General features: G+C 42.1%; 6 protein-coding genes across 14 annotated transcripts in view; 2 read left to right on the top strand and 4 right to left on the bottom strand.

The window, feature by feature from the left end:
- Positions 1 to 88: 88 nt before the first annotated feature.
- LOC106741533 (aarF domain-containing protein kinase 4) lies at positions 89 to 4,186 on the bottom strand. Its single transcript, XM_014613660.1, has 11 exons — positions 3,776 to 4,186; positions 3,173 to 3,703; positions 2,861 to 3,080; positions 2,661 to 2,785; positions 2,516 to 2,600; positions 2,325 to 2,440; positions 2,092 to 2,254; positions 1,816 to 2,018; positions 1,590 to 1,742; positions 1,257 to 1,357; positions 89 to 1,178 (listed from the first exon to the last, which is right to left on the bottom strand). The coding sequence occupies exons 1-11, from the start codon at positions 3,959 to 3,961 to the stop codon at positions 1,004 to 1,006; spliced, it is 2,058 nt and encodes a 685-aa protein (XP_014469146.1). The 5' UTR covers positions 3,962 to 4,186; the 3' UTR covers positions 89 to 1,003.
- A 1,106-nt stretch (positions 4,187 to 5,292) lies between these two features.
- On the bottom strand, positions 5,293 to 10,445 carry LOC106741349 (ADP-ribosylation factor 1). 5 transcript variants are annotated; one of them, XM_014613238.1, is made up of 6 exons: positions 10,340 to 10,435; positions 10,061 to 10,266; positions 8,835 to 9,006; positions 7,253 to 7,362; positions 6,920 to 7,045; positions 6,679 to 6,843 (listed from the first exon to the last, which is right to left on the bottom strand). In XM_014613238.1, the coding sequence occupies exons 3-6, from the start codon at positions 8,980 to 8,982 to the stop codon at positions 6,679 to 6,681; spliced, it is 549 nt and encodes a 182-aa protein (XP_014468724.1). In that variant the 5' UTR covers positions 8,983 to 9,006; positions 10,061 to 10,266; positions 10,340 to 10,435. The 5 variants fall into 5 exon arrangements, with proteins under 5 accessions (XP_014468727.1, XP_014468724.1, XP_014468723.1 ...); XM_014613237.1 differs by having other exon boundaries at positions 10,061 to 10,445; XM_014613239.1 differs by lacking the exon at positions 10,061 to 10,266 and having other exon boundaries at positions 10,340 to 10,441.
- A 568-nt stretch (positions 10,446 to 11,013) lies between these two features.
- On the top strand, positions 11,014 to 16,694 carry LOC106741345 (putative methyltransferase NSUN6). Its single transcript, XM_014613231.1, is given in 8 exon segments — positions 11,014 to 11,347; positions 13,537 to 13,691; positions 13,775 to 13,897; positions 14,112 to 14,307; positions 14,391 to 14,553; positions 14,814 to 15,024; positions 15,402 to 15,701; positions 15,774 to 16,694. Coding segments are annotated over 7 exon segments (1,428 nt in total). The 5' UTR covers positions 11,014 to 11,347; positions 13,537 to 13,559; the 3' UTR covers positions 16,077 to 16,694.
- On the bottom strand, positions 11,341 to 13,538 carry LOC106741347 (rac GTPase-activating protein 1-like). Of its 3 annotated transcripts, none has more exons than XM_014613233.1 (5): positions 12,514 to 13,538; positions 12,268 to 12,422; positions 11,794 to 12,192; positions 11,577 to 11,703; positions 11,341 to 11,509 (listed from the first exon to the last, which is right to left on the bottom strand). In XM_014613233.1, the coding sequence occupies exons 1-5, from the start codon at positions 12,706 to 12,708 to the stop codon at positions 11,507 to 11,509; spliced, it is 879 nt and encodes a 292-aa protein (XP_014468719.1). In that variant the 5' UTR covers positions 12,709 to 13,538; the 3' UTR covers positions 11,341 to 11,506. The 3 variants fall into 3 exon arrangements, with proteins under 3 accessions (XP_014468719.1, XP_014468720.1, XP_014468718.1); XM_014613234.1 differs by having other exon boundaries at positions 11,589 to 11,703; XM_014613232.1 differs by having other exon boundaries at positions 11,341 to 11,703.
- Positions 16,695 to 16,892: 198 nt separating the features above from the next.
- LOC106741348 (26S proteasome non-ATPase regulatory subunit 10-like) lies at positions 16,893 to 19,551 on the top strand. Its single transcript, XM_014613235.1, has 4 exons — positions 16,893 to 17,141; positions 17,224 to 17,331; positions 18,214 to 18,502; positions 19,222 to 19,551. Exons 1-4 carry the CDS (start codon positions 17,034 to 17,036, stop codon positions 19,416 to 19,418), a joined length of 702 nt encoding a protein of 233 aa, XP_014468721.1. The 5' UTR covers positions 16,893 to 17,033; the 3' UTR covers positions 19,419 to 19,551.
- A 448-nt stretch (positions 19,552 to 19,999) lies between these two features.
- The window catches only part of LOC106741344 (myosin heavy chain, non-muscle), a 32,655-nt gene continuing 27,657 nt past the window's right edge, over positions 20,000 to 24,997 (bottom strand). Inside the window, exons 8-10 of one of the 3 annotated variants that reach the window (XM_014613229.1) lie at positions 21,356 to 24,891; positions 20,974 to 21,058; positions 20,210 to 20,299 (exon numbers count right to left, since the gene is read on the bottom strand). In XM_014613229.1, coding sequence (XP_014468715.1) covers positions 21,022 to 21,058; positions 21,356 to 24,891 — 3,573 coding nt within the window. In that variant the 3' untranslated portion in view covers positions 20,210 to 20,299; positions 20,974 to 21,021. Of the gene's footprint in view, positions 20,300 to 20,973; positions 21,087 to 21,355; positions 24,892 to 24,997 lie in introns of those variants that run through there. The other 2 variants (XM_014613228.1, XM_014613230.1) reach the window with 2 other exon arrangements.

The raw sequence follows: 24,997 nt of genomic DNA, 5'->3' as shown, positions 1-24,997 counted from the left end.
TATGTGATATATTTGATATATATAATTATTGTGTAACATATAATTTTATTATATAATAATATACATATATTTTTTATATATTCTCTTACACAATAAAAATAGTAATATGACTTATATTAATAAGTTAATTTTTTCAATAAAATTTATTCGGTTGTTGCTTTCTCGATTCGCTGATATTCGTGCAAATGTCTCGGCAGAAAAAAGGTATGATATTACAAAGTACCTCTCAATCATTTCATTGTTTGACGGCTATTTTGTTAAAATAGATGTAATAATCGGTCACAATCAAAAGATGTAGGACGAATACGTTAATATCAAAGTAGAAATACGGTACGAACTAGTAATTTTTATATCTAGTCTGCGAACGAACGGACAGTGTAATTTTTATCCAAGAGTGTTATTACAATTTTGTGAATGTGAGATCGCGACTCGTTACTCTATCTATTAATGGGATACTCTTCGATATCGACACGCGAGAAAATACTTGTACATTACGTTTCGTCGCCGTAAGTCGGAGATGTGGTACCGATCTGAAAATCAAAAGCTCTACTATAACTAGTCACAGAATTAACTTACGCTAACATATAATAAAAAGAGAAAATCAGACTACGAGTCCGAATTTAAACTATCCTAAAAAGAGTTAGACCTACGCACATCTCAGAATTTTAACGCGATACCTCAAGAAAGTAAGCCTATAGGTTACAACCGGAAATCTGAATGCAATATTTCAAAAGGAATCTCCTTCGTTTCACGGTGAAACGCAGACGGTATTCGTATATCACGTATTATTCATACATCTTCATGTCACATGCTCTCTCTCTCTCTCTCTCTCTCTCTCTCTCTCTCTCTCTCTCTCTCTTTCTTTTCGGAGATACCGCTTAAAGGAAAACGCGCGCACGAAGGAAAACGTAAGAGGAATGGCGGGCTGAAAATTGGGTGAAGAGGGAAGATTTTGCTAAGCTCTGACATATATATATAATCCTGTTACATCAGAATATCGGCATTATCCAAACTTGTAATTAGCATAAATCTCGCGAAATACGTCTCGACACTTGATTCTAGCTCGGAGCTTTGCACACAGCAAAAATATTCCCGACAATTTCCTATGCAGGCTGTATATTTCCTCGGGTGGCGGACACAATCTGTGAGTTATTATAGTTGGCACCAAAACCTGGATCCTGTGTAACATACAATTATTGTATAGAATATATTTCATGGATAAATTAAAATTAAGATAAAACAAATCGGAAGCATACCGTTTCGTGACATCCTGGTCACCAAAATCGTAATACTCGTGATTGTTGCTAAATATTTGCCCAAGAATCATGACCGCATCCACGTGAGCCTGCTCCATAACCTGACGAGAGGGCTTCAGTTATTTTCATGTCTCTCTAATTGTGATGTGCGTCTAAGACTATGTCCTCTTTGGACGCTCATCTGCCGCGTCATTCTATCTTCCTTTGGCGTGTGATGAAGAATAAAAGTAGAACGGCATTTACAGCGCGTAAGCGTCCAAAGAGAACGCAGCCCGAGAAAGATAGCATTTTAAAAGATTAAAAATCCAATATATGTTCAAATCACGAGATTACCTTAGATTCATATCCGGTGAGAAATTTAATTTCTTTAGACAATTCTAAAATCTTATCACGATTCCCCTCACTCGCGGCATTGATAATCTCGATATATTTGTCCATAAATATTTTTTCATAAGTCCTGCACGCACCGAAATCCAACAGGACTAACTGCAAAGACACACCCATTAGAAACTCTCGATTAAAGCTGCAAATTGTTACACTATTGCTGCAGACGCAAAACCTGTTTTGTGTTGAGATTGTAAAAAAAGTTGGACCAATTTGGATCGGTTTGCATGTATCGAAACTCGAATAATTCCTGAAGGCTCAGGCGCATTAACAATTCGCTTATGTGTTCTCGAGTCTTAACGTCCTTGTCCACGCATTTATCAACAGGAATGCCGTCTACCATCTCCGTCGTGAACACTTGATTCGTTGAGAGTTCATCTGGTAATTCGATCAATGTTATATAAACATCTCTGTAATGAGTATATTTAATCTCCCTCTCCTCGTTCCATACCTATTACTTTAGGTACATAATAATCGGGATAAAGTGTCACGAATTCCTTATACTTCCTCGTACATTCTGCTTCTCTAACATAGTCTACTTCCCACGCGAGTTCTCGTTTCGCGACTTCTACTACATTATCTATGAACATTCCCTCCGGAAACATATTCCACATCTGCAGTTAACGTGACATTTATAAGATGTAAATCGTCATCACATTGTTTGAAAATACTGTCATTTTCTACCTTCATTATGCCCACTAAGTTCTCAATGTCGCTCTGGATACCCATAGCCACACCCGGATATTGGATCTTTATTGCTACATCCTGCTTATTCAACAATGTACCGTGATGCACCTGTCCTAAAAGAAATCAGGAATATTAAAGTAACATCTACTCCTCGAATCGTGAGGACGTGGAAGACGGATGATGTATACCAATGGAAGCGGCTGCAAATGGTTTTGTCTCGAAGGTTGCTAATTTACTCCTCCAGTCGCGTCCAAGTTCGCCCGCTAATACTTTCTGGAAACGATCGCGAGCGTTAGTCATGAATCAATGAATTTATATATTTACAGAATTTACCTCAACTTGCCACGTTGGCATAAAATCAGCGCTTTGTCTAACTCTCTCGAAGACTCTCTGCAATTCGGGACTTATGATATTATTGTCCTGAATGCTCAACATTTGGCCAATTTTTAAAGCTGCGCCTGTTTCTCGTAAAATGAGGAATAACTTATCCATGTGTGCGAATTGATAGATTTTGTCGTATCAGTTATTTTTACCTCTCACTTTGCACAATGTTGAGACAATGCGTTCTGCATTGGCTTTAGTGAGGAACATGCTGTCAACTGTATCCCCAATGCTCTGCTCTTTTATTCCCAGTGTCCTACGTGTGTATTCGGCGACTGTGCCAATACCAAGACCAACACCCAAGGTACCAAAGCTTATCATTCTTTGCAATCTCGTGGAAGGAACTTTCCTCTCTCTAGCAGTAGGTGATAACTATGATATCGATTAAATAGTAACGCATAGTATTATTAAATAAAAATGAATATCAGATATTACAATAAGTGAAAAGTTAACTTGATACTCACAGATTGTTTTGGCTTAACGGGTAATCCAGATTTTAATCTTTCCTCAGGTTTTACTTCTGCATGCACATGTTCCTTCTTGTGCGTTTTAATAGTAGACGAAGAAGCAGAATCTATGGCTTTATGCTTGATATTTTTCTCATATTCCAATTCCAATTTTCTTAAGATTTCCTTATCCTTATTAGAGAACTCTATATCAGGTATCTGATTATTTGAATTTGTAATTGTCTGAATCTTCTCCTTTACTGTCATATATCTCCATTCCATATTATCACTTTGTAAATCTTTGGAAGCTTTTTGAGCAACAGGCTTGTTAATATCATGTTTGGATAATGTGATATCATTAGTAACTGATATTTCCTTAGGATCTTTTGCAACATTGTATACATATAGTCTTGTTTCTTTCTTAGGAATGTAAGCATTATTTTTAACATTTAAAGTTTGACTAACATTTGCCTTCACATATTGCTTAATACCTTCTTCGACTATATTAACACGTTCAGCTACTTCAATTAAATTTTGAACCGTTTGTTTCTGTAAAACATAATCATTTCTAGAATATATTTGAAATTTATATTTGGTTCAGTTTGTGAGAGAAAGACTTACAGGAATCTTACTTGGTTCTATGTCATTTAACTTTTTTCCTGTGGTTTGTATGCATTGTTTAGATAAGTTCTTTAAACTAGAATGCGTAATTCTATATGTGATTGCATCTTCCTGATGTTTTATCAAAGCACTAGCTACACTTTGCACTCCCTTAAGTACGCCAAAAAAATCGGGAACTTTCGACATGTCGCATAAACTAAACAATATATTAATTTAGGGACACTAATTGTTGCTCAATATTTGCGCAATTACATTTACAGGTTAAGCTTTTCGAAAGTCAGAAATAACGGGTTTACGGAATTGTGAGACTTGTTATTTCTGAAATTTAGTTCCAGAATCTCCGCTACGAGCCGCCACTTCCCTTAACGAGAAATTAGGTAGTGATATCCCCCCGGTGTATACAACCCCCACCAGTTATATACTCAAACAATTAATTTATAAGACTATTAAAAAAATTTGTTTATTCATCGACACCAAAACTATGTGATCCACACAGACAAATTGTAATACTATAGCGATCACGAGTCGGATAGGCTAAGTTCCTAGACCTTGTACTCCTTTTTGTACCCCCTTTACTTGCAATAAAAAAAAAATGAGGTCGTGATATGACTAAACGATGGAGTCGGAAATACTTCTTATTTCTCAAGTAGTACGACTCAAGGGCTGGTCAGACATACTTCCATTGTAATAAAACATAGGCGAAATTTAACAGGCTGTAACTTTCGCAATAATGATGCTATCGAGATCGTTCAAAAAGCATTTTAAAGCTTGAAGTCTCTAGTTTTTAACCACCTTAGCTATATTAATGTTGTCGTTAATTTTCGCCAAGATATTTCGAGTTAAACGAAAAATGGCGACTGCTCAATTTCACACTCCGTTTTTCGAGTTTTTAGAGCGGAAAATTATTTGATTCGAAAATGTGAAAACAGGCTGTAACTTTCGCAATAATGATGCTATCGAGATCGTTCAAGAAGCACTTTAAAACTTAAGAAGTGTAAAGCAAAAACAATATACAATATATTTCTGAAGAGCATACATGTTGATTATAGCATGATGCAACAATCTCACCATCTTAACGAAAGAGTTGTATACTTGCAAATAGCTCACTCGTCTCATTGTTTATCACTTACCTTTTACGAACAGCGACTAAAAAATAGAATTCACTCTCTGAAAAATATTTTCAGTTTTCGATAAGCTTTGTAGGTATATATACTGTGGAATTTTTCAAAGATGACCATGATTATATACGTTCATGTTGTAATCGATCGTATGATTTAAAATTCAAAAACGGTATATCCGATGTGAAAAGTGACTGAAAAAACTCGGAGTTTGAGTAGCGAGATAATTACGGAAAAAAGATGACGAGCACACCGTTTTTTAATAACGAAGCGAGTGATCACGTTATTGCTGATCGAATAGTGAATATGTACAATCGATCAAGCGTGATCCTGCGATCGATCCTGATCGGAGAAATCAAATAGAAACTATACTCGACGGCGAATAATATATAGACTACATAAAGCACAATTACAATATATTTCACAAATTGTTTAAACATTCATACATAATTATATGAATCATCGCTTATGACGAAAATGCGATTGAATGAAATTAAGGGGAAGGAGTATCTCTCTCGTAAAAAGAATCGATATTTGAAATACGGGAAAAACGTTAGGACATTGAAGGGCCGCGAATTAACGTCGGAATAGTTCACGTGAAAACGCCACGCCAATGCATGAGCACTGGGGCTTTTGAATAATTGCATAGCCTTATTTTTCTCTTCGCGGACGATTCGACGAATCTTTGCATATTTCTAAATTTCTCTCGAGTTTCGCTGAATTTCTCTCCACTGTTCACTGTGCGCAATTTCGGAATGTCTCTCGAGGATATACTCTAATTTATCCTTATCAAGGTGCAATAAATAAATGATATCTCGTTTATAGTGAGACATACATGGTTGGATAACTATGAGTCGTATGGCGGGCAGGTATATAAGGAAGAGGATGCACACCTGCCACTACCAACTAGCGAGATAACCATCGTTTTCGTAATCGTCTTCGAAATCTATCGCCGAAAACTAAAAAAATATAAACCAACTTTCGTAACTAGAAATACTAAGTCATTGCACCGTCTTGCTGCAATCACTTTCTGCGTTTTCGCGTATATCAACCGCGTTGTGGGCCGAAGTGAGAGCTTACTTTTGTTGATGTAGTGGACAGAGCAACATTCTCTCGTCTCTATTGATCACATTTTATCGTATTTATATAATGTAATGTACAATATGCAGCTACATTATGATAATCGGTATGTCCAACGATCGGTATGTCCATATTCAAACTGACAACGCTGTGTGTGTGTAGGTACGCGCTTTACTCTTTTCTGTTCTTTTCGTCTTTCTCTCTCTCTCTCTCTCTCTCTGTCTCTTCCACGTTCTCAACTGTTCTCATCGAAGGTATTGTTTAAATAATAATTTGTTAATCAATGTGTTATCGTATGTTTCAGAGTTAGGTACTTTAATATAATTACTTCCAAGTTTTTCCACATTCTCGTGGCATCTCTGTGTAAAAAGTGTAACTATATAATGCTAATGTAATAATAATAATTATAATAATAAGTTGCGCACAAGGCAATAGTCCTGTGTGGCCATTCACGATCGTGTGCTTGCGGCCGCTTGTTGTTATCCACACTCCTCTCCCCCCAATAACTTGCTAGCGCAGAGACAAACTTTCAATGATAATCTATCTTCCGCTCTTATAAGGTCCCTCCTCGGAGAGGCCTTGTAGAGTCAGCATTGCGTTTAATATTATTATTCGTTCCTATGGGGGGACAGGTGTGCAGCTGTTTTTTTTTTCTTTTGTATGATGTTAATATAGCAACTGAATGTTGACAGGATAATTCTCCGATTAGCGGTTGGCATTTTTCAGCTGATTGGAGAGCCAATCGAGGCCTTCGTAAAGCCCGTCCCCACTTGTGGCACACGTCGCTTGAATGTACCAATTGCGATTGCGTAGAGAATGCAATCCCAACTTGTCGGTGATCTCCGCCGCGTTCATTGCATTTGGCAGATCCTGAAATGTGTCATCGATCACAACATGGTATTTCGATCATTCCACACGCGAGTCCATCCGTTCGCTATCAACTCACTTGTTTGTTTGCGAATATGAGGAGTACCGCATCTCTGAGCTCATCTTCCGCTAGCATTCTCATCAACTCTTCGCGTGCTTCGCCGATACGTTCCCTATCATTACTATCAACGACGAATATCAATCCCTGCAAATGTAATAACGAGAGTTTGTATAGCGGAAGAAAATCACGCAGAAGTCAAAATGATATGCGCGATGCGATTCCCATTAATGAGAGGGAATAATATCGTGGAAAGAATAGATACACTCGGTAGACGTGTCACGCGTTGGTATCCTCATTTCATTTATATATTCGACAAGCTAGTATTAATGATTTTTATAATCGACGACATACTTGCGTATTCTGAAAATAATGCCGCCACAGAGGTCTGATTTTGTCTTGACCACCCACATCCCATACAGTGAAACTTATATTCTTATATTCGACCGTTTCTACATTGAAACCTAAAAAATATTTCAACACACGTATTGTCACTGTAACATTTTATACACACACACACACACACACACACATATATGTATGTATGTATGTATGTATGTATGTGGATATGTGTACACAAAATATCCCATTTATCACCTATTTTATCTTTGTAAGGTCGAATCGACATGTTCACAGAGAAAAGTTGCTTGAAGAGATCATCTGGTGGTCATCAGACGTTGGATTAAGGTCAGAGAATTATTTCGAGGTCAAGTTAATTTTTTTTTACATAAATCGATTCCTCTGTTCATTCTGCGTATCAAAATATAAGAATGAATCGCTCTCGTTGCATCAATGAGAGCGTAAGTACTCATCGATCTTAATTTTACTTCGGTAATTTTGTCCGAAAATTAATAAAGGAATCGATTTGTGTAAAAAAAAAGAGAAAAAAATGCATAAAAAATTAAATTGATTTTGACATAATTTGGATCTTGATCCAAGGTCTAATTGAGATCATTACGTTAGATGACTACCTTAACACCAAACACTTTTTGTCTGTAAACATATCATTAATACGACCTTACTCTGCGAAGATAAAAGAAATAATAAATAGGACACCTTGTACAACTTAAAATTAGTTTTGCAAAACGAGTTGACTACATAGAGGAAACTTTGCAACAAGAGTTGACACAGGTTGACAAAGCAGAAGAATAGAGTTGAATATATCTTGTGTTACAGGCCGCGTCATGATTGCTAATTTTTTAATCATTTTTATATAATTTTGATATTTGTCGCATTAAATATATATACTGAACAATCGTTTCTCTCTTTATGATACTTTGTGGTAATCCCTGATGCTCTGGGGTTCGATTCTTGAATCATTCATAACTATTCATACACGTAACTTGCGAGTGATATTCAATGAGTATATTCGCAAAAGCAATAGGCTTAATGGACATCACTCGCAAATAATGTATATAAATAATTACGAATAATGAAAAAAATCGAGCCACTGAGCCTTTCCACGCACGATAATTATTATAATAAAATATTCGTTCAGAATGTGTGTCAAAATTGTATTGAAAGAAAGTAGTCGATGCTCCGCAACATTCACATGTTTCGCCAAGCGGATGATATTTTTAAATGATAGCGATAAATACGAGTTGTAATTAGCGATAAAACTATCAGCTTGATCGTTTAAAGCGGATATAATTAACGACATATTAATCGCTCCTGGAGTAATCATTTGTTCGGAAATATACATAATGTTCGATAACATTTAATACATATTATCGTTAACTAATGACCATTTCGGTAATTAAGATTCCATCAAGCACCCGTGTACTGCGTTCAATTATATGATAAATACGTTTCCTTACTGGAAAGTACCTATTAAATTATTACTGTTCATCTTCCAATCGCTCGCGAAGATCGATTGAATTTCTCAACAGCTGTTTTGTATATTACTAACGATAATGAGAAATGCATACATACTTACCTATAGTGGGAATCGTAGTGACAATTTCCCCTAATTTTAATTTGTACAGAATTGTAGTTTTACCCGCTGCATCGAGACCCACCATCAAAATCCTCATCTCCTTTTTGCCGAAGAGGCCTTTGAATAACGTTGCAAACATATTCCCCATGATTAGTGCTAGTTATGTCGGGACCTGAAACACACGATTGGATTATGATATTATTTGTTTCAGTTTGTACCTGTTTATAATATTTGAGAGGAGAATTATCATCCATATAAGATATACAATCGTGTTGTACACGCATTGTAAATACTGTATCGTTCTTTGTTAATATCTGATCAATTGTAACGTCAGAACAAATTTGTGCAATCTCATCGGTCACGAGGACTGCTTCCAATTTGTCAGATGAGAGGCAAAACTTGATATGAACGCACGATGAAACATACTGAGGATAAGACGAATTCAAATTGTTCAACTGGGAATGACACGTCTATTTGGCTGAACAGTTGACACGAATAGCGTGAGAGAGGAAAAAGGAATGATTGTATATTTCATGATGTGACAAAAGTGACAAAAGCAAACTGATTCGCTAAGTAGGTGTTGACAAATGAAATAATAATAAATTCTAGTTGATTCGCTCACTTTTGTAACTCTCACTACGTCACGAGATACACAATCGATTCCCAGTATCCGCGTGTGTAATAATAATGATATATACAATGCAATATGTCACGACTCCAAGTTTTTTCGCGTTTCCCTTTTTCCTTCTATTTTCTCTCGTCGAGCACGTATAATCGATGAGGGGAAAGCGAGGATTTCTGTGAAAGAATGAGGAAATATCATGAGACACGAGAGAGGTACACGTGGAGGTGAACGCGATGACGACTCGGCGATTCTCCTTGCGGTCGGTCGGACGCGTTTTACCCGAGATGCGGTAACGCGAACAAGAATGTGCGCCACCACCGCCGCGGCGGGCATACTCGTCACGTATCACACATACGCACACGCATGCACGTACGTACACGGCCATCGTATACGCTGTCACAAAAGCCTCGTGAACTAACCTGATCGTATTTATGGGGCGCATGCAATATGAGACAATTGAATTGACGAGAAACGCCGTACCTACGTACGACTGTCAAGCATGACCGAAGGGGAGAAAAAGGATCAGGCACACATGAGATGCTCACGCTGCCTGCTATCGATTCTCATTTTAATACATCGCTATGATTATCTGCTAGCATACCCTCGAGGATCACAATAGACTGCTTTGCCGGCGATCTACGCACTTTGAAAAAGTGATCTATTTAAAAGGCCAGTGGAGCGTGATACTGCGAGCGAGGCGGAAGATATTGTGCGGTTTGAGAAGCCACTGCGTACACCCGGTTGTCTGTCACCTTCGACCTACTCCCCAGCGAATCGTCTGAGGTACTCCGCTCAAAGATCCATTATCTAGAGACTTGCTCTTAATATCGAGCTCTCCGGTAATGCCACGTTGCACATATATGTCACTTGCGTTACTTACGTTTCAGTAAAAAAGATTATTTTCACGAGAAACGACAAAACATAAAACCAACACTCTCGAAAAGTACCGTATGTCAAAATGGCGGACGTGGAAAGGATTCATGCCTTATGCCACGTATAGGGTCACCGTGCTCACGCGATTGGCCCGATGACGGACACGTGACGACGGAAATTAAGATTGGTACGTGAATACACTGATAGATGGCGGCATAAGTCGCGTCATCGAAAATTTCGAAATTATTATTGCCCGATGCATAATGGCTTCTGCCCATAGGACGTGGCAACGCTTGCCGCGCGGCAAGAAGCGACGCGGTAGCCCATCAACGTGCCGTTTTTCCACGAGAACTAAAAGTTTAATGGCCGCCGCGTCGCTCCTTGCCACGCAGCAAGCATTTCCGCGTCCTGTAAGCAGAGGCCAATATAGCCCGTATCAGACTACGGATTGGAGATTGAAATTGAATTGGAATTTGACCAATCAGTGCAAAGTTCACTAAATTTCACTCAACTTGAATTCAGTTAACTTTGTACCGATTGGCCAAATTCAATCTCAATTTTCAATCCGTAGTCTGATATGGGCTTTAGATACTTTCTCTCTCGGCACGAAGCCAGAAACAAGGGCAGTGCTCATTCCAGTATGTTCTTTAGTTCAATGCTGGTGTTAAAGAAAACGCCGGCGTTGCCGCTCGCAGGTTTCTCTTCGGTACAATGGAACGCACCCAAAATATCCCTGTGAGAATAGCGTCTAGAGGAAACTCAAACCACCCTCCTTTGTTTGATAGGGAAAACAATAGCTTTGCGATCGTCAATTTCTCGCCGAACGTTGCTTAACTAACAAAATACGGTTGTGGGTACAATAGACAAGATAAGTATGCGAGACGTAATTTTGCGTTGTTTCTAAGTCAAATGTAACACGAAGAAAATAATAAGAAACGGTGGTAAGAGCAGCGATTGCGTGTAAAGGTGCAATTTATTAAAGAACGAATTCCGGCGAGTGCTTGTATTTTTCAAGGTAAATGCTTTCCTCTAAACTTATTCAACTTGACGTACACAAGGCGACATATAATGCTGGCGAGATTCAATCGGCCTCCCAATAGACCGGATCATAATATCCTCTTTCCTTAATTTATCCAATTTAGTCCGTTGTCGATCGGTTTATGCGCTCGATGCTTCACTGAAATGTTTGTGATTACTTACATATAAACACAGACACGTCACGTTATTATACGTAATCTACATACAATAGTATTTACACCGCATTGAGTTGCCGGCTGTATGCATAATTGCAGCAGAACTGTAGTTTTGCATTCCATATGGCACATAACAGGACAGTCCCTGCATTTCAGCATTATTTTCCCAAACCGGATTCTACCAGATCAAACGTAGGAAAATACATATGTCGTAGCTTTTTCACACTGATTCTAACGCGTAATTGATTTCATCGATCGATATTATTACCTTTTACCGCAAGGAGTACACGTCTCTGGTTTAATCACCATTTTCGACACGAGGTTATGAGCATATACTTTTGTTCCCGACACATTGGAATCAATAATTTCATTACTAGGAACAACTTGGGTTTGAAAAGATGCAGTATGCGTATTGTCGTTTGTTTGTTTACTCATTGTCGTTGCGATCGTTGTTTTGTCTGACAAATTAAATTCAGCAACCTTATCTAACGTGCTGTGCTGCTTGTGTACAGATTTCTCACAGCTAGCTCCGTGTTCTTTCCATTCTACATGTTTTGGACTCAACAGGAGTACAGCATTAGTATCTTGATCGTCTTCTGATTTTGATAAACAATTTAAATCACTCAATATCGAACCGGTGGAATCCATTTCCATTATTGTATTCAGCCTGTGAAAAGAACCAGTTGAATGAGAATGAACCTGAGATATGCTATTATATTGACTATTCAATGGTACAACTTACTGCCCATCATTTTGTGTATCTCGGATATATACATTATGCTTGTTCCTTGCGACAACAGGTTTGTCAAGAAATTGTAATTTCCGCTTGATTCCTTCATCCAAACTTATTTCTTCGTTATGGAATAAGATCTCTCGAATCGTGTTAATTTGGCTTTCCTGTCGAACACGACGACAAAATTAGATCGACAAGTATCAAGATTTTGTTAACTATTTTTGATTTTATTTATGAGAGGAGAACAATGTGTACCAATTGATCCCTCTGTTGCTCGACCATTCGGCGCTTACGCTTCTCTTCCTCCAAGTTTCTTCTGGCATGGCATAATTTCTGATCGAGATTTGTAACTTCCTGTTGAGCTTCGTCCAAGGCTGAATGAAGCTCTTGCCATTCATTTTGTAATTCGTGCCGAGCATTAAACATATTCGTTATTCTCCTTCCCGACATAAAATCAATCAAATAAGGTCTGATGCATGGTTTTTCAACTGTGAATTATGCATATCATAGTTCAAAATTACCGTCTCTTATATTGATCATTATATAAATCGGGAAAGTCGTGCACAATATTCTGTAGATTCCATTTTATCAAACTGCCTGCATCCCGTGCGAATTTCTCGATGCTCAATTAAAAACGTGCCCCCGTCTTCTCTCACAAATATCAAGCGTTTATCCTTTTTCTTGCTGCTTAATTACACTTTTTGCAACATAAGAGAGATAAATAGTTGCATGATGATGAAAAGAAAAGCGATTGCTCAGGAGAAAGATACGATTGTCTACGATGTTGATATTGACGTTGAAAATTCTTGTTATCGGTATCTCTCAAATCTATTTACTCATCATTCAGTCTTACCAATCAGATAAATTGAAATGTTCTGTATATATTACTATAAGAGATATTTCTCTCTATGTGTACGAGATATCTTGAAATATATTTCGTTAGATTAAGAAATGTGTAAACACACACATATATATGTATAGAAATATAGAAATGTTATTGCAAAAACTCCCTAATAGCTTTGTAACTGTAAGCATTTATTTTGACGTTTATTTATTAAAGTCGCTTTAGTTAAATATTATATACGCTGAGAATCGGACCTGTGTTTATAGAACTTTTTTTTGTCCGCTTCGATCTTCTGAAAACATTCTCCGAATATTGCAGTTCCCTCCCCAATTACCCTTTACATATATACATACTAAACATATATATGTGAATGATATCTCAATGTTCAACAATTAACATATCTTACAAAGAACGAATAATTTTGTGGCAAACAGAGGAAGAGGGACAGATAAGAGAAATGTCGTCATCACTAGGCGGGAGTTTTAGAGAAACTCCGTTTAAAAACAAATCCGAAATACGCGACGAATTGATAACAGATTTAGAACAAATTATCTACTACGGCAAACAGATAGAAAAATCTGAAGCACAGGTTGTATCAATTGAATTTTCGTAAGCTTCTTCGTGAGGTGGAACCTCACCTTATCAACGTTATATAATAAAAAAAAATTATAGGAGTTGGTTGACGAGCTCTGTAAATGGATGTGCACAGTACCTCAGATGAGTGTTTTCAGATTGGACTATCGTAAGGTTGATCGTACCGATTATCTGGAAAAACTGCGCAGAGCATTGAAAAAAGTACGTATTGAGTAATCACAACTAGCGCGACAGTTGCTTGCGCTAATCATATCTTGTGAGTAGTTTGAAAACAAAGTTTCCTCAACTTGTTTTCAAATTATCTTAAACGAATTTGACCTTGAAAGATTGAGAGAAACAAGGAGACTGGACGTACGATTTGTTTGTTCTGTATTGCATTTTTCGCTCGTCTTTTTTCACGCTTGACATATCTCAGGATGATAAGCCGGATCCGAAAATACATTTTTTACAAGGCCTCCCGAATGAAATAGTCGCTGTTGACAGTTGGGACCCGCAGGTGTCTCTTGATTTGGAGAAATGTCCGGATGAGATTATCGTCGATGCTAGATGCGGCGCAGCCGTGCTAAGAGGATCTCATGTTTACGTTCCTGGCGTTATGGGAATGCCGGATGGTAATGTTTCCACGAGGAATTCTTTCTGTCTAATTATTCGGAAAAATTTCGAATTTAATTATCACACAAAAATTCTCTCATAGGTTTAAGCATCAACACTAAAGTCAGCGTGTTCGCCGATATTACCGGGCAATGCATAAAAGGTTTGATTACACCGTATCCAAATAACAGTAAGATGTATTTGGGTAACGGTGTTCTACGGCAAACAAGAAAACAACTGTTTGAGAAGACCTTTTTCAATCCATAGTAAGTAACACGATCATTGTAATAAAATTGTTTGGAGGACTCGCGTTATGTGTGTGTGTTTTGCGTATTATAAATCGTTGAGTATTTAATACGCACATACATAACTGCGCTATCGTGACAGTGTGATTTGTGTGCAAACGTGTTTCTCTCTTCCTCTCCTTCTCTACCAAGGTTAAATTTTTGTGCCTACGTTATTATTTTGTCACTGCTGAACTCTCGTTCGGAACTCTTGCGCTAAGCATTGTTGATTTGCCTTCTAGCGATATCGCGGTAGTTATGACCGATGTGATCTCATGAGTTCCACAATTAAATGCCGATGATGAGTCTCTGAAGCTACGTGCGCGGCTGCAAAATTTGCCGTCTATCATGTGTGGCTTCGTTTTAGACCCTCAACCGGGCGAAAAGATTCTTGACATGTGTGCCGCACCTGGTAACAAAACCACACACATTTCATACCTCATGAAAGGACAGGTATGTGCATTTAGAGATAAATCGGTTGTAAAACACAAACGATGCGATGATCTATCGATTTCTTCCTTCTGGCTGCACTTTCGTTGCACTTTTCATTTCGATTGAGTAAAACAAGCATAAGCTTATGTTCTTCTTGAAATGACGCACGGAAAATGAAAAATATAATGAGCCTGGAGCCAATATTCATAGTCGGATCCTATAGACTTAGACTTTAAGACTTCTTAAGTTTACCTTCGGATGCTCTACGGCTCGTTTCATTGGCTACGAAACATCCGAAGATAAAGTTAAGACGGTCTCAAATGTAAGATCGGACTATGAATACCGGCCTAGGTCACTTATTCACGTTGCTTTGTAGTAATTTCGGTTACAATTTCCAGGGTACGATAATAGCTTTAGAGAAAAACCGACGTAAGGTGGCGCAGCTTCAGGAAAGGATTAACGATAAAAATATTACAATATATCATTACGATGCTGCAAAAGCTGTTATCTCCGAGCAGCATGGCATTGTCGCCCGTGGTAATAATCCCGATATACCACCGTTCCCAGAGAAACATTTTAATCGTATTCTCTTGGACGCTCCATGCAGTGCGCTAGGTCAAAGACCGCAACTGTACAACACAATCACACGGTCAAAACTTCGTTCTTACGCCTATTTGCAACGACGTCTGCTCTCTGTTGTAAGTTTGTGCGAATTTATTGTCGAAAAGAAAAGAAGAAGACAAATTAACGATAACATTTCACGCACACAGGCTGCACGTCTTTTGAAGCCACAGGGAACGTTAGTGTATAGTACGTGCACTGTCACAGTAGCGGAAAACGAAAGGATGATCGCTTGGGCATTGGAGAAGTTTCCAGATTTGTATTTGGAATCTGTCTGGGACCCATGTAGAACAGAAGTATCCCGCGATAGTGTACTAGAGGGATACGCTAAACCAGGATACAACCTGAAAGATTTTGAATTCGGGTACAAAACATGTAGATTCGGTCCTGATTGTGGTCCTCACATTGGATTTTTTATCGCGTGCTTCAGAAACAGCTGTGATTCCGTGTAAATTATTACGCGTAAAAACTATGATACGAAAATTTACATAGTCAGAGATCAATCAATAATTCCAGTTTTTTTTTCTTTCTAATTGAACTAGCTGCGCTACACATTGAAGCGTACGTGCGAGATTCTCACGTTTCAGGAACCCGATTTTTTGAAGGGAGATCCTGTTCTTAATTTGGTTAGGCATGCGCCACAGTGGAAGAGTTTATAAAATAATATGATTAGTAATAATGAGTTGGTCCAAAAGTAGTATGACCTTTATCGAATCAGAAAAGGCCACACATTCCAAATCCGCCGAGAAAGCAAGTCTATGGAGTTCCGTAATAAAACGATCCGATGGCTCCGAACAAAATGGGCAGCAGAAGACTACGTGTTGTGCCGATTGAGTGGAGTTCCTGTGGTCACAAGTCGATTTCGTTACAATACTTCTGTCGAAGAGTTGCCGTTTACATCTAGCGTGGTTAGATCGTATACTGTTGATCAACTTAATTAGTTCTAGGCAAATCCTCGAGATAAAACAGCGTTTCTAATTTGTTTCTTGTTCTATTAAAGTATTTGTAACCAATATAGTTAATCATGCATTGAATTGTTGACAATAAAAAAATCATTAAATTCGAAGAAACTGGCGAAACCTGCAGCGTTAGTGTTCACCTTAGACCCATCCGAATAAATAAATCGTATAAATAAATTTCAGTTCAAAGTCTCAACAAGTAGCGACAAGCAACGCTTGCCGCGCGACGAAAGTTCACGCGATAACCAATCAACATGCCGTTTTTCGACAAGGAGCTCCGATTGGCTGCTGGCTTTTCTGTCGAGGTATGAATTCTCCCTAGTAGCGCTCCCGATTCCAATGTCATATTCACAACAATCCTTTAGACCCGTTATTCTCCGGGAACATAGAGAGTCTTATAATTTGCGAATGATCTCATTTGTTTCAAATTACGAGTGACAATCCGTGAAAATGTTCCAACAAGAGGTGACACCGTACGATCTGGCTTATCGCGGCAATATCGCAGCCGTGAAGATCCTTCTGAACGAGAACGAGAGGCTGAAGACACAAACGGACAATGTTTGTATTGTCATCGTGACACTCCGTCGTCGGTTCGTGACATCCGAACTATTTAAGGTTAGCTCGTGCACTTTCCTTGCAGAACGGCCGAATGCTGATACACTGGGCGGCGCTGGGTGGTCACGATGATCTGGTTCGACATTTACTTTCTCTCGACGGTGGCATCGTACCGGTCGATCCCACGGATGACGTAAGCAAGTCGTTGCATGCTATACTTGCACAAGCGCACAAAATTTCGGCTACTTCATACTGAAATTATATATATTCACACAGTTCTGTTCTCATAAATGAATGAAATTACTACGAACGTAACGATCGATAACATGCTTGAACGGAGATTTATTTCCACACGCGAAATTATATGCAACTGTGAAAAGAACTTTTATTATCAAAATACATTATTATAAAATATTTGATAATGATTACGTATTTTCTTTTACGCTCGAGGGAGTATATTGATGGTTTAAATAGAGTCTATTTCCATGGTTTCTGAAAAAGTTATCAAGCACTCTTTTCTCTCGGCAAAAAAAAAAATCGTAAAACTTGCGGGTACGTTCCATGATTTGCAATCGATTCAAAGAAACATTTAGCAAGAGCAAAACTCGATTGTGAACAAAGCCCTAACGCATTCTCAAGCAAAGTTTTACAAATCATTATCCGCTTTCCCGGTCGGAACAAAGAAATCGGTCGCCGATCGCAAACGCATCGAAAGAAAGATGGAAATCTTTAATAACACACACACTTGATGACATATAATTATATTATAATTTGTTGTTTCTTCTCTNAAAAAAAAAAAAAAAAAAAAAAAAAAAAAAGAAAAACTTATAAGAAAATAAGTATAAAGCGAACGCGAACGCCCAAGATGCATCGCGCACAGTGTGTTACAATCCGCATTACTTATCGTCTCTCGCTTGTCGTTTTTCTACGCGCGAACAAGTCGCGAGAGGACTTCGTTTTTTTTTTCTTTTTTCGTTTCGTTTGCCGCCGGCCGATCCTCGGACGACCCTACTGCAACGGGAGGCGAATCTAATGTGTTTAAACCGCTTGAACACGGCCCGTCCGTAAAACGCAGACAGACATGACTCCGCTGATCCTGGCGGCGTCCGCCGGTCGCGAGAAGGTCGTCAACACGCTGCTGAACGAGGGAGCGAGAGTGAACGCGACGACGGTCGACGGCCACTCGGCCCTACAGTACGCCGCGTCGAAGAATTGGAAGTCCATCTGCGTCGCGTTGCTCGAGAAGGACGCCGACGTGAACATCGCGGACAAACGGGGCGCCACGCCTCTGCACAGGTCCGCCTCGAAAGGCAACACGGCCATCGTGAAGCTCCTCATAGAGTACGGGAAGAATTTGAATATAGGTAAGGTAGAGCGGAATACGCATCTGTCTGTGTATGTGTGTGTATACACTTGGTCGCAAAACTTGATCTGAACACTCTTCTTCCTTCGATGCAGCCCGGGACACCGCGAAGCAACGATTTTAACCAACGGGCTTTTAATCAGTTTCACAACCTCCAGTTAACTTGACCCGCTGATTATTCCATTGGAATCGACCAATCGCATTTATCGTTAGATGGAATTGACAAGAAACAACCGATCACGATTGATGTTTTAATTGATCGGTTAAATTGGGAAAATTGATTAAACCGGCCCGATAATTAACTACTTTTAACCAGGCTTTTCTTTTAAGTCAAATCATCCGGCCGATGAAGCCAATGAGAGAGAACTTGTTATATTAATTCATTCATAGAACTTCTCTCACCGAATCATCGGCCGCGTTTTCCAAGCTGCGTTGAAGAAAAGATGCGCTCGGGGACGCGCTTGAAACCGAGTGTGAAACATGCGTTTTGTTGTGAGTAGTATCGGTGTGTGTGTGTGTGTGTGTCTCTGTGTTATTGAAATGCACTCACGCACGCGGCGCGATTACACTATAGTAATATATAAAATATCAAATATATCTACTATATATATCCGATTGTGTAACCTAGAAGTACAAGTTTTATCTCGTTCTCCCGAAGTTGCTGCACAATCTCGTTTCGTTTCATTTACATGCTGTCGTCGTCGTCGTCAACGCTTTCAGATCCGAGGGACACGTACGGTAATACACCGTTGCATCTCGCTTGCGAGGAGAACCGCGTGGAAGAGGCGAAGCTGCTGGTGGCGAACGGCGCGGACCCGACGACAACCAACAAAGAGCGCAAGACTCCGTTGGATCTCGCGAGTCCCGGTCTGGTCCGACAGCTCGGGGAAATCAAGCGAGAGACTACGTCGAAGTAAAAAAAAAAAAAGAAGTGCGCTCACCGTTACTCGGTGTGTCGTTTTCTTTCCTTTTCATTCTCTCCGTGCAAAAGTGGCGCTCTTTTTTTAAGTTTTTCGTTAAATAAGCCCCCAATAAATTCATCATGATTAAGTTTCCTTCTACATAATTTATTTTACCCCTCTCTCTCCCTCTCCTCTTCCTCTCCCTCCTTCCTCTTTTTATCCTCTTCCTCTCTCTTTCTCGCTCTCTCTCTCCCTCACATTTTCTCTTTATATATATATATATATATATATTTATATATATACGTAAAATACGCGATCAACGTTGCGTTCATGCTATATAAAATGTATCAAAAGTCCCCTCTCTCTCTTCTCGACATTCGGCTAATTCTTTTTCTCGTATTTTTCTCGCTTCTTCGCGCGCCCCTTTGGCTCTCGCTTTATCTATCTACCACGCTCGTCATCGGTACTACTACTGTGTGTCAATCAGCTGGACTCTTACGGGGGGAGGGGGGGGGAGCGATCTTTCGTTATCTTTCGTCGCGATTAATAATCTTAAGACCGGAAACGCCGCGGGAAATCGTCGAGGTGACATTTGATTTTTTTGATCGTGGAGCTGGTCGTTACTCGCGGAGTGACGCGGCGAGACGTCGGTTGATTCACGTGTGGTTACCGAATCGTCGAACGGAAAAGCCAACCACTCTCTCGACGGACGTATGTACAGAATTCACAGAGCTTCGAGAGCACACTGGGCCAACTCCGTCACTCAATTGACGTTCTCCTCGCCGTCGATGCTCTCGTCCTGCGTCGTCGAGTCGTCGCCGGAGCCGCCGGTTTGCACGGAACCGCGTTTCAGCCTCGAGGAAGAGCTCAGACTGCTGATCGGAGGACCGCCGCGCCTTCAAAACAAATCATACGTCGCGTCAGTCGTGCGACTCGTCCGTCGTGCTCGGAATGAAACGGTGTGCGCGAGTAACAGGGAAAGCGCACACACTACCCGCCGCTCGGTAGTTTAAAAGCTCTGCCTTTTCATATTATTGAACCACCGTCCGACACGCTCATTTTGGCATGAAAATAGGTCACGTGATCAAAGTTGCTGCTGGAAAAACGCATGAAAACTCGGATGGAAATATTTAACTGAAAACACAATGAAAATGCATTTGAAAATCTCTCTCTCTCTCTTTTTCAATTGGCCTCATTTCATTGGCATTTCATCGATATTTCAGTAAAAAGGAAAAAACTACTTTAGTCGATGTTTCAGTGATTTTTTTTTTAGAAAGTCACGCAATTTTCAGCTTATATTCAGTCAATTTTGTGACATCTAATATTAAAACATATTTAATACATTGAAAATATTTAATATATCTAACTGCAGCTCAGCGTCGTTCTTCCGGAGGAAACTCTAGGAGGATTTTTTTCGGAAAGCGTGTCGCGTGTTAAACCACCGACCGGCGGTTTATATTACGGTATTATGTATATACATTACGGACTAAATGAAAATACTAAATGAAGAAAGAACGCATNGGGGGGGGTTAGCGGTTTCAAATTAACTAAAAGAGCTCGTTCCACTCACTGTAGCACACTGGGGACTAATGGGATTGTTTCCTAGCAAAAAACTCTCTCAGGTAGGATACCAATCGTTTTTTCTCTCTTGACACCTACACATTTTCAGAAGTTGATCACTTCCTTCAAAGACAAAACAATTACTTTAATACCGCCTCATTACGTTCGCCTAAGATTACAGATACGTATGGCCTAAAAATCGTAAGAACAAAAGAATACATATATTTGTGCAATCCAAAGGAGTAGTATCCTCTCGTTAGACTTAACATCCCCCCCGGACACGGGGACGCTTGCTCTCTTACGTGCTTCCCCCCGAAAAGAAAACAACTCTCTACTTTTCAAAGTCGGCCTTATCCCTCCGGAACGTTCGTGAATAACGGACGAGAGGTTACCTTAATTTATTCTTCAGATGCGTCAGCTCCCGTGTGAGCTCCTCCTGAGATTCTATCATGTCGTCCATCTCTCTCTGGGCTTTCCGCTTCATGGTCTTGTGCCTGCTGATCTCCTCCTCGGCCTCGTCCAATTGTCTCTTCAACGCCTTCATCCTGACGTTGACCTTCTCCGCCTGCTCCTTGTACTGGTCGGAGTTCCGTCTCTCCTCCTCCAGCTGCAAGCTCAGATCCTTCAGTTTCTTCTCCAGCTTACGATTGATCTTCTGCTGAGCGAATCTCTCTTTGGCCTCGATCTCGAGCTGCTCGTCCAGACTGTTAATCTTCGATTCCAGCTGCTGTATCGTGGCCTTGGTCTTGGCACGTTGCGCAGTCTCCAGCTCGGTCAGTTTCGCCTTCAGGTCCTTGTTCTGCCTCTCCAGCAGCGTCTTGTGCGACTCCAACTTCTGCGTGGTGGAGCGCTCGGTCGCGAGGTCCGTCGTCAGCTGCTCGATCATGATCTGGCCCTTCCTGGCGCGATCCATCACGATCTCGGCGTTCGACTGCTCCTCCTCCAGCTCCTCCTCGAGAGTGGCGATCCTCGCCTCCAGTCTGCGTTTCTCGTCCAACATGAGAGTGCCTTTGTTCGCATTGTTGTTGACTTCCTCCTGCAGCTCGTCCCGCTCGTTCTCGGCGGTTCTCCTGGCGCGCTCGCTGCTGGCGAAGTCCTCGGTCAGCTGCATCAGGTCCGCTTCCAAGCTCTTCACCTTCCTCTCGGTCTCCTTGGACGCAGCCGCCAATTCGTCCCTGGCGGCCCTGGCTTCCTCGGTCTCCCTGGTGCAATCCTTGATCTGCGTTTGCAGCTTCTTCAGCTGCTTCAGCGCGTCCTCCTTCACCTTGTTGTGCATCTCCAGCTGTTGCTCGATGTCCTTGTAATCGGCCTCCATCTTCTTGCGCTGCGCGGTCGCCGCGGCGCGTTGCTTCCTCTCGTCCTCGAGCTCCGCTTCGAAGTCGCGCAACTGCTTCACCAGCCCTCTGCGCTTCTCCTCGGCCTGCTCCTCCTTCGTCTGCAGGTCGCGCTCGAACTGAGCGCGCAACGCCTGCATGTTCACCTCCAGCCGCAGCTTCGCGTCCTCCGTGAACTGCAGCTCGTCCTCCAGCTCCTCCACTTGCGACTTCTGCTCAGCCAGTTGCGACTCCAGGGCGCGTTTCGCCTTCTCCAACTCGTGGACGTTCTTGTCGGCGGTGCCCTGATTGTTCACCAACTCGTCCAGCTCCGACTGCAGACCCCTGCGACCCCGCTCCAGTTCCTCGACCTTCTCGCTGAGCTCGTCCAGTTCGCGGGTCAACGACAACACCCTGGTCTCCATCGCGCGCGCCTCCCGCTCCGCGGCGTCCCGTTGCTCCGCGTACTGCACGGAGACGGCCTTCTCCTCGGCCAGTACCTTGTCGAAGTTCTTCTGCTTCTTCTCCAGTTCGAGCACCTTCGCCCGTTGGGCCTCCAGCTCGATGATGCTGTCCTCCAGTTCCGCCTGTATCTTCTTCTTCGACTTGTCGAGCTTGTCGTTCGCCGCTTGCAGCTCCTCGACCTGCCTCTGAAGAGCTTCGATGTCCTTGGTGCAACGTTTCCTGGCCTCCTCGAGCGCAACGGCGGCTTCCGCCTCCTCGTCGGCGCGTTTTTTCGCCTCAGCCAACTGCACGTTCAAGCCCAACACCTGCTTGTCCAAGGCACGCTTCGCCTCCTCCTCCTCCTCGAGCTGATCGCGCAGGCTCTCCTTCTCGCTCTCCAATGCGCGCAGCTTCGAGCTGAGGGCCAGTTTCTGCCGGGTCTCCTCTTCCAACCGCTGCTGAAGTTCGGTGAACTGCGACTCGCAAGTGGCCGACGCCTTCAGCGCCGCGGATGCTTTCAACTCCGCGGTCTCGAGCTGCTGCATCACGCTCTCCGCCTCCTGCTGCAGCTTCGTTACTTTCTCCGCCAGTTCCTGCTTGTTCCTCTCCACCTCGGCCAGTTTTGCGTTTATCTCGGTCAGTTGTTGCTCCGCCTGCTTACGACGACGGTCGGACTCCTGCCTGCTCGCACTGACCGACCTCAACTCCGTCGCCAGGTCGGCGTTCTCGGCCTCCAAGGTGCCCTTCGCTTTCTCCAGTGCCGCCTTCGTCTTCTTCAACGCGTCCATTTGTTCGTTCAACGCGGTCAGCTCCTGCGTGTGCTTGTGACGCATGTCGGCGAGCGTGGCCTCGTGTAACGACGTCTCCTCCTCGAGATTCTTCTTCAACGTTGCGAGTTCCTGCTCCCGTTTGCTCCTCAGCTCCTGCTGGGCTGCGGTGGTGTCCAGAGAATCCAACAATTCGTTCTTCAACGCCTCCAATTCCTCGTTCAGGTCACGCCGCAGTTTCTCCGCCTTACCCCTAGCCGCCTTCTCGGCTTCCAAGTCTTCCTGCAGCTCGGCTAATTGCGACTCTAGCTCTCTGAGAGCCTTCTGAGCTTGAGCCTTGGCGGCGCCCTCCTCGTCCATCTTCGCCATAACCTGGTTCAGTTCTTCCTCGCGCTTGCCCAGCTGCAGCTGCAGTTCCTCGACTTGCGTTTTCCGCTCGGCCAACTGTTCCTTCAAATCTGAGACTTCAGTCTCGACCTTCCGTTTTGATCTGTCCACCTCTTGGCGTTGCTGGTGATCCTTGAGAAGCCTCTCCTCGAGATCGGCGATCGTCGCTTCGTGCTTGGCCTTCAACTTCGAAAGATGCTTCGCCTTCTCCTCCTCCTCCGCCAGAGTCTGCGAGAGATCGTTGGCTCGTTCCTCGAGGATCTTCTTCTCCTTCAGCAGCTTCTGATTGGTATCGTCCGAAAGCGCGAGGTCCTCCTCCAACTTCTTGATCTTCGCGTCGCACTGCACCTTCTCCAACTGGAGCTTCTGCCTGGCAGCTTCCTCCTCCTCCAATTGCTCCTCCAGGTCGCTGATGTTCAGCTGTAACTTCTTCTTCTCTTGAGTCAAAGCGGCGGTTCGCTCTTCCTCCTCCTCCATACGCGCTTCCATATCGTGCAGGATCTCCTCGAGCTCCTGTTTCCTCGCAGCCAACCTCGCCCTCATCTCCTCGGCCTCCGCGCAGAGCTCAACTTCCGCCTGCAGTTGCTCCGCGAGCATAGTCTTCTCCTCGATGGCCAGCTGATACTTACGTTGGTACTCCTGAGCCGAGTGCAACTGCAGCTCCAGTTTGTCGCGCACTTGCTTCAGCTCGTCCTCCTTCTGCGTGAGCTTCTCTTCCTGCTTCGTGACCTCCAGCAGAGGCTTCACCTTGGTGTAGAGCCTCCACCATTGCCAGTTGCGCAGCTTCAGGTAAGCCGCGCAATTTCTCTGGATAATACGAATGGCGTTCAACTGCTGCAGCCGCTTCTGATAATTACGTCTGGCCAGGAAGCCGCGACAAAAGGCCTGGAAGTTGACGATTATGTCCGTGATCTTGTAATCTCTCTCTTCCTCTAGGTGCGCCAACACGCCGGCACGGAAGAAAATCTTGGACTGTCCGACGCGATAAAGATTCGGGTCCAACTCTAAAGCTTGAATCTGCGACAGAGAGTGAAATTGTTCGTCACTTAATTATACACACACATTTCCATCAAATTACTTGAGCTTTATAACGTCTATCTATTGAATAGGTTTCCCGTCGTCG

Source organism: Dinoponera quadriceps, unplaced genomic scaffold (genome assembly GCF_001313825.1).
Source record: "Dinoponera quadriceps isolate SergipeBrazil2010 unplaced genomic scaffold, ASM131382v1 scaffold405, whole genome shotgun sequence".
NCBI classification, from domain to species: Eukaryota; Metazoa; Arthropoda; class Insecta; order Hymenoptera; family Formicidae; genus Dinoponera; species Dinoponera quadriceps.
Note: the sequence above shows the minus strand (reverse complement) of the source record. Positions and strands in the feature narration are given on the sequence as shown.